Source organism: Hakea prostrata, chromosome 4 (genome assembly GCF_041222555.1).
Source record: "Hakea prostrata isolate BN-2017 chromosome 4, UWA_Hpros_2, whole genome shotgun sequence".
NCBI classification, from domain to species: Eukaryota; Viridiplantae; Streptophyta; class Magnoliopsida; order Proteales; family Proteaceae; genus Hakea; species Hakea prostrata.
The window spans coordinates 48,917,539-48,926,353 of NC_142603.1; the positions used below are offsets into that span (position 1 = coordinate 48,917,539).

The following is an 8,815-nucleotide window of genomic DNA, read 5'->3' on the forward strand; positions in this document are numbered from 1 at the left end:
ACTAACTTACCAGTAGGTCCAGTACTCAGATCCTAAACACAAGGTATGAAATAATGTAAAAAGATATACATAAACAAAGGAAGCTTATATCCTGACCTGTAATAAAGCCAGACAATTCTTCTTTCTCAGCCCCACCACCCTCTCTCACCCAAACAATTAGGGGAAAAAAGAATGGGAAAAAGGAACGAAAATGTTAAAGCCTTGGGCTTTATGACTTTCTGATGCGTTAAGAATGTATAAGCATCCTTTTGAGCTATACCAGAACTCAAACGAATCAAGTCTCAAGCACATGAAACATTCAGGCAAATCTTTATGCGATGTTTTCTACCCTTTGGCACGACTACCACGCTTGTCTTTGTGTGCTTTTGAAGGATGAAATGATGCACGCACATCATTAGCACTTTGCTTCTTACGCCTCGGAGCACCAACAGCAGAAGAATCCACTAACGGACCAGACCAAGTCTGGATTGGCCCTTTCGGATATGATAGTGCGGTGGAACTATATGGAACATCAGGAGGGTCATAGGAAGGATCGATGTGCGAAGTACCCAAAGGAAAGCCAAGTGCTCCATCCTGGTGAGGAGGAGGGAACTTCTCGCTCTTGCTCTTAGCATTTGCATGTGAAATGAGCCGCCGCCTCTGTTTGGATTGAAAACAGAAATTCGAAAAAGAATCAGGCATTTGCCCTAATGATGCGATGGTGGAAAGAAATCACAGAAAAACAACAATCACAAAACCCAGCAAACCATAATCAAGATAAAGCTGCAATTAGATGAGGAAACTTCTTTAGCAATTTCTTTTTAGATGTTACCACATCATAATGGAAAGCTGAAAAAAAAAGGTGGAAGAGCAGCAAATGACATACATCAAGATTGGCTTGAAGCTCAGCATTGGCTTCTGGAGCAGGATACGCTCTTACAGGTCTATCACGTATACGAGTTTTCTTCACACCATCACCATTGGCTCTTCCAGCAGCTCTCAGCCTAAAAAATAACCACAATCCTTGAATCAGATCACTATTAATTAAAATCAAACAAGTAGCGTACATATCTATAGATTCAATCTAAAGAAAGTCTCAAAAATGCAAACCCCCAGAGGAAGGCCCGGATTATAGATCCAACTTGCCACAACAAATACATGCCATGCTGCCCTTAAAGCCTTAACTCTATATATCATAATAGAGTCAGTAGGCTCGTGTATCTCTCTCATATTTGCTTATTTACATAGTTTTCATATCTTGAAATAGAAAGAAATCTCACAGTTCAAAAAACATTTCAGTTACAGAAATACAAATGAATTGAGAAACAATTCGAAAATTTTAGCCCAATTTTTTTCTTACAAATCAAGAAACAAAATTACTGTTGACTCACATTAAAAGTATAGTATGCATGTTTCAACTAGAATTTTAAGTCTAATACCTTCTAGATTCTTCATCCCGCAATTTTGCATCCATCTCCTTGCTTGGAGGATATTTTGGAAGGCTTGAAGGCTCACATGCATAAGGTTTGGTGGTGAAGAACTACAAAAAAAAAAAAACCACATGGTTCACTGAAGGGATGATATTCTATAGAAAACATGGTACAATGGTATTCAACATTCACATGACAGCAAGCATAGATTTTCTGGTGATATAAGCATGGAACTAAAATTTCTTGTTTGGAAGGCATAAACAAGCCGAGTCATATACTATCCAACCAGATTCGTTTTTACCATGTTGAGCCCTTTCTGACTAAAAAAGTAACAGCCCTACCGTGTTTACGATAAATGATATATAGGTCATATACAATAATGCCCTGAGGACAGATTTACCCTTATACCTCATGTTACACACATGATACACAGCTCCCCCAAAACTTAAGTGCATAGATGTCACACATGCCAACCTGGCACTACATAATAAGATACGGTCGCTGATCTCATGATTTCCTACTTAACCATGAAATCAGTGTTTGAACTAACTTTTCTCTAATGTTGTAACAATCCATCTCCAAATGCTTCACGCAATTGTGTGCTGAACAGGATTACGACCAACACTCCTTGTGACTTACTGTCACAATAAAGCATCATAAAAACAGAAACAGGAAGGTCCAGATAAAGCCAATCAATTCACAGATGCCACAAGACATGGCACAAAATTCAGCTTCAGCATTAGAATGAGCAATAACTGACCACTTATTACTCCTTCGAGTAACCAGGCTGCCAGAGTACCATAAAAGCCATGCTAGATCACCCAGCATCTAGAGAGCCACTGCAATCAGCATCAGTGATGGCATCAACTTATATAGGGGCAAGAAAAGAACAAGGGATTCCCTTTTCTGGAGCAGATTTCAAGTAGTGTAAGATCCATGACACGGCTGTTAAATGTAAAGATTGAGAACCAAGCATATAATGGATTGCCAGACTAACATTAAAGGAATTGTTTGGCCAAGTGTGGGACAAATAAACTAGCTTCCCTGCCAGTTGCTGATACTGTCCCTAATCCATTATAATCACCAACCTTACCAGAAAGACGAACATCTACTTCCAGAGGAGTATCTAAAGACTTGGAACCCAGCATCCATATTTCAGACAGAAAATCAAGAGTATTTTTCCATTGAGTTAGAAAATATCCTAGGTGGAGTAGGCAACCTCCAAACTGAGGAAATAACACAATTTACCTAGGCTTTTGATCTCAAACTCTTTAAAAAAGTTAAGCCTTTATACAAGAATTTTATGCATGTCTCACAGTGAACTAGAATGTCATCAAAATGAACAATGAGAATTGCAACAGTCAACCATAATTTGGGCAACCTATAGACACCATAGATTTGTGAAATCTCCCAAACCAGCACAAGGTGACGGCTTTAGCCCATATAAAGCTCACCTGAGCCTGCAAACCTTTCCTTGGATCAGACATGAGAAACCAGGAGGAATTTCCATGTACACTTCTCCCAATTCACCAGAAGAAAAGTGTACCATTGACCATATTGCCAAGGCGTCACTTAGGTGTCCAGCCAGTGTTTTAACATCTTGTCATGGGATGCTTTAATGCATGTAAGGCATACTTTGTTGACCTACTGACGCAGATTCATGACCAAATTGGGCTTCTTTCCTTAGAAACAAATCCAGAACTGGATCGTTTATGTATTCGGCCTTTGATTCCTTAGGATTAATTTGTAATTGGCAAATTTGATGGGCCTTAAATGTAGGCAGAAAGTAGTGAAGCGGGATCAATTAATTAGTATAGTAAAGATTCCTATTTTTAGTGGTCAAGGATTGGGTTAGGCCTTGGCCTCTGTTTCTAATTTTTGTCTCTCCTATGAGATTTCTTCTCCATCTAATTGCTGGTCAAGGTCTTCTTCAAGCATTACGCCTGCTGTTCTTCAAATCGGTAGTCCGCAAGATTCTCTTCTAATCCTCTAAAATAGCTGAACTTTCTATTTCTCTTTTCCATAAACCTAACCATTAAACCTATCTCCAGCCCAAACTAACCATTAGGATCCATTGGGAATCCATCCTAGACCTATACATATCATTCCCTCCATTCAATCAAGAGTACAATCAAATTACCATCCAAGATCCAAGGTTTAAACCCTCTTTCTTGAATTTCTGTACACCCCAAAAAATATCAAACTTCGACCTACACCAATCTCACCATTAAAACTGTCCCAAACTTAGGGGATGAAGACATACACCACTACCTGAATTCTCTCCAAGTTTCATCCCCACGCAACCACTATAACCTATGTTCTTATGTACCCGAGTAAACTAACCCAAAATCCCTAACCTTTTCATTTAAGATCCCGGAAATGTGGCCCTTAGTTGATCATATTCAATCTAGGGCTACATAACCTATTGTTCTATTTTTGGGCTCTAGTTTTTCTGATGCCCACCTAGCAATCCTATTGGTTTGATGGTACATGTTACAACAGTAAATGTATCACATGTGACCATAAAGACTTTCTAATTGGGAAAAAAAAAAGTAAAAAAATTCGTGAAAAGTGAGAAATAAGATGGGGGGGACTTCAAGGCAGAGATAGGCGAGAGTCAAGAACGAACTACCCCAGCATCTTCTCCCAACCTCCAACAATCCCAGTGGCTATACCACCCTCCGGCAACTCAATATCTGCTTCTCTTCCTCCTCCACCAACTAATGCTGTGTTTTTTTTCTTCCTTTCTTTTCTTCTTCATCTCACACTGTGGCTGAGTGTCACTCAGCTCAGTCTTCTTCCGCCCTCAAGCGACTCAAGTATGCTTCTGTTCCTTCGCCGGTATGTCACTGTGCTTTTATTCTTCTCTTCATCTGATACCATGTTTGATTGAGAGGAATGACTTAGACTGCCAGTCGACAGCCTTACTTTATTAGTTTACTAATAATAAATGCCATACATGTACAAGTTCAACAATGTCCTGTGGACAGAGTTAGACATGTTACAACAACCAGAACACTAGCTACTATTTTATCCAAAAGATTCACATTAGATACTATCAACGCACAAAACGAGTAACATCACATGTTAAAAACATTCAAAGCCGTCACTTGCTTTCTCCTTTCTCATTCATGAATAAAAAAATGTAATATTTTCCCAACATATCAGCTGATCTATGTTCTAATCCATTTTTTAGGCATCAATTTTTTATATACTTTTAAGTAAAGATACAGAATAGCATACAAGAAAATAGGTCTCACTTTTAAATGATGATATGTCAAGGATAGGCGGGCATACATGCACAAGGCTCCTATCATGCAGGATTTTCAAAGGTTCATACTCAATAAATGGATGTAGCCCCATAAGTGATGTTCTGGGCTTAAAATTGTCCACAGATGGCCACCTCCTTCTCTTCCCCTAGTAGGTGTGACCAAATTAATTCTGATGGCAGCATGGCCAATGCTGGCCCCAGGGAAATAGGTGGAACATCATATATAAATCTAAGGTAGCTCTCGTAGGACAGAGTTACTTTTTCCTAGCACTGTCCTAAAGATGGCAATCAGAAAATTTTACAATTACATCATGGCATGAGTGATTCACCTATGTGATTAGCTGATTCCTCAAGATGCTGCATATCATGAATTTCATTTTCTTTTTATCCCCGGTGTAAAAATGTGTTAAAACAGATAGTGCATCAGCCATAGAGACTTCTCATGTTGCCCATTAGATTAGTTATGTGATCTCCTCTGTTTCAATTTTATTTGATTTGAGACCGAGATAGTTAATTTGGTTGCCGATGATCTTGGTAGGCCAAGATTTGTCATAGGAACAAAATCCCTATTTATTATTTGTGTTAATATAGCTCTCTCAACTAACTTTTCTAATATGAGCTACAGGGATTCTGATCCCTTTATTGTGTTAAACTATTCTAAGAAATACATTAGAGTGAGTGATCCAACCCCTCCCATTGCCGGATCAAGTGAGACTACCTGGCAGCTTGGAATCCAAAACCAAGGAGAATTCAGTACAAATTCATCAAATATGGCATCAAAGAGATATGAATTTGACAACTTCCACAACCTTCATTGGTGTCTTGCTTGTCTATCCCCAGCATCTAAAGATAATCTACCGAAAAAGTAAACCATAAGAGAAAAGGTGAAGAAAAAGAAGAAATCACATGCACTGCTGGAGAAAGATATAGCTTCATGCCTTCATGTAAGCTACCATGTTCCACCTCAGCAAAAGTCCCAGGTACTTAGAAGAGAGACAGATGATACATTTCCAGTGACAATACTTACCAACCCAGTGAGCAATATTCTAACGAAACAAAGATAGCCATTACACGACAGATATCAAAGAGAGAACAAATGCTTGAGAAACAAGAGAAGAAATGCTTCTGAAGGGAGGATAAAGTCCTAGCATTCACATCACGCTAAACTGAACAAATACAAATGCACTGAAGGAATTTTAGGAAACTACAACATATTCATTATAGCATTTCTGACAACTCAAAGACTAATGAAGCCAAACATGCAGCTATAAGCCTATAACAAAGATAAGGGGTTGATTGACTAGCTTTCAAAAACACTGACAATAATATACATAGTAGGTGCTGCATGCATAACCATACCTACTGAGAAACAAAACATAGGAGTAAATATGAAAGAAAAATTGAGAAAATGTCAACTTACCTCACTATTCAATGCATCCGTAGCAGTCAAACGTTCAGCCGGATCAATAGCAAGAAGAGTTTCAATTAATGGCAGTGACGATGGTGGAAAATCTTTGAAAGTCTCTGTAATGCATCTCTTGTATGGTTGTTGAGGCTTGAATATAGTAGCATGGGGCAACTTTGACTTTTTCCAATATTCCTCAGTTGGGGAGCCACATAATTTGAAAATCTTGTGTAATTGCTCAACCTAAATATTAGAAGGGTAGAAGGTCACTGGCACAAGTCCGATATTTTAATAGGATCATACACTTAATACTTAGATGAAGGTAAGAAACCCGTTCAACACAAACTAGACAAAAGACAAGAACTGGATGTCAAGAGTATGTGACATCACATTTAAGTCGGTGCTAATATGACATTTTGAACATTTCCTAGCAAACAAATGTGCGCGTCATTAAGAACTCCCTGCCAATGGAGTAGAGTACATCTCAAGATACAAGTGCCCACATTTAATCTCAACGTTTCACCATATTCAAAAATTGGATACACTACGTCTTATCATACTATATCCATTTGAAACCAGAAAACACTACTCTGCATCTTGACTGATTAACTTGTTTTTACTCACCAATCAAAGAAAAAAATTCCTTTACGAAAAAATTCCTTTACGTTCTGAGGAAAAGTATATGGTACTCTACAGCAGAAGCATCTAATATTCCCAGTGAAATTTGAAAGGAAAGATTTGGAGATAGAGCTACAAAAACAAACTCAGACAGTTCAACGTTGTGCAAACACCAGACCTCTGTACGTCCTGGCATTATGGGCTTCCCTGCCAATAGCTCAGCTAGGATGCAGCCTGCACTCCAGAGGTCTATACCTACACCATAATCGGTAGCCCCAAGAAGAAGTTCAGGTGGTCTATACCAAAGTGTGACAACCCGACTAGTCATGGGTTGCTTGCGATTGGGATCAAAAAATGATGCCAACCCAAAATCAGCAATTTTAAGTGCTCCTTCATTGTCAATAAGAAGATTAGACCCTTTGATGTCGCGATGTAATACACCACCATTGTGACAGTGCTCAAGTCCTGACAATAGCTGGTTCATATAACATTTCACCTGCCAACCAAGAAAATAGAAAGTAAGAAACTGAGGGTACTCAAAAGGTTTACCGATCGCAAAGCAAAGCTAACCTGAGGTTCTGTAAACTTGATTCCCGGGCTAGCAGCGAGTCCAGCCAAATCATGCTCCATGTATTCAAATACAAGGTACAAACTACAAGACATTCTTGATGTCACCAAACCCTCCAACTTCACAACATTAGGATGATCGAGTCGCCGTAGGATTAATATTTCTCTAGCCATAAACTTCACACTTTCAGGCTCCAAATTGTCGAATCGGACCTTCTTTAGGGCAACAATTTTCCCCGTCAAAGTATCTCTAGCTTTGTACACATTGCTGTAAGTTCCTTGCCCAATCTAATAAATATGAGAGTAACGGCATCACAATCAAGAAAATAAACTAGCCGACTTTTTTTTTTCTTCTTTTTTTTTTTTGGGGGGGGGGTGTGAAGGAAGGGTTGGGAGAGCGACTACTTTACCTTGTCGAGCTTTTCAAATGTGTCAGCCCTGCGAGGAATCCAACCATTGATCGCCTCACCAGCAACAGCAGACAGCCAAGAAGGCCACCCAGCAGCAACCTGCTCCCCATGTACATGCTTTGGTAGATTACTCAGTTTTGGATTCTGCTTCGACCTTCGCCTTTCCCCTCGTGATCGTTGACTTCCATCTTGAATCTCCTCTTTCTGGTTCTCCCCATTCGGAACCTCGGTAGTTTCAACCGCTGAAAGCGAAACCTGCAATTTCTTCCCCGATTGAACAGGCAAGGTTCTTTCGTTTTCCCTCTCAACAACCTCGTTCTCTTTCTCCCTCACATCCGAACCTACCACGGACGAAACCTCTCTTCCAAGAACACAACCCATCTCTCCTATACTGAAACCTCATTTCCCAACATATTCTACTGTCGTCCTCTCCTTCCACTCCCTCCCGATCATTCAACAGCTACACCATCCAACTCAGAACCCTATAGATCTGCTCCGATCATCCCAATCATCCAGCAGCTGAGAAAGAAAAAGGCGCGAAACATAAAACCCTAATTCAGTAGACCAAACTTTTTCTCCAATAAAGCAAAATCAGTAATCATTTGAAATTGCCACAATTTATGGCAGTCAACAACCAACGAAAACTCAAAAGAATACAAGGAAAAAAAAAAGAAAAGCGAAACAGTAAAAAAGCTTACTTTCTATGATTGGCGATCCACCTATAAAGTTGCAGACCAGAGTGAAACAGAGAATAGGAAGAAAGAGAACGCTTGTAGTTCTCCTTCATTCGATCCCACTCTCATTAGATCTTCTCACACTTGAAGATATTCGTCTCTGTACATATAGTAGAGAAGAAGGAAAGAAAGAAAGAAGAAAAAAAAAGATTCAAAAGCTGTCTTTCTCTCTCTTCCCTGTGAGAGATCTTCGCTTTCTAACTTCTAAGTTTCTAACTCCGCCAAACGGAAAAACGACGTAAAAGCTTACTACTGAAACCAACCACTCCTTTTATATATTGGGATGCTGAAATTCCAATTTTGTCCATCCCGAAGTCTTTACAAAGTTTACAAAGTCAAATCAGACACGCTTGGACTTGCCATGTCATCTAAAACATTGCTCGATAATTACGGAAGTAGCC

The 8,815-nt window shown here is 39.4% G+C and overlaps 1 protein-coding gene across 1 annotated transcript; it reads right to left on the minus strand.

Annotated features, from left to right (window-relative positions):
• Positions 1–50: 50 nt before the first annotated feature.
• Positions 51–8,646, minus strand: LOC149019305 (putative serine/threonine-protein kinase At1g54610). Its single transcript, XM_089153330.1, has 8 exons — positions 8,379–8,646; positions 7,681–8,199; positions 7,274–7,558; positions 6,882–7,199; positions 6,101–6,328; positions 1,419–1,519; positions 866–983; positions 51–639 (listed from the first exon to the last, which is right to left on the minus strand). Exons 2-8 carry the CDS (start codon positions 8,059–8,061, stop codon positions 325–327), a joined length of 1,746 nt encoding a protein of 581 aa, XP_089009456.1. The 5' UTR covers positions 8,062–8,199; positions 8,379–8,646; the 3' UTR covers positions 51–324.
• Positions 8,647–8,815: the final 169 nt, after the last annotated feature.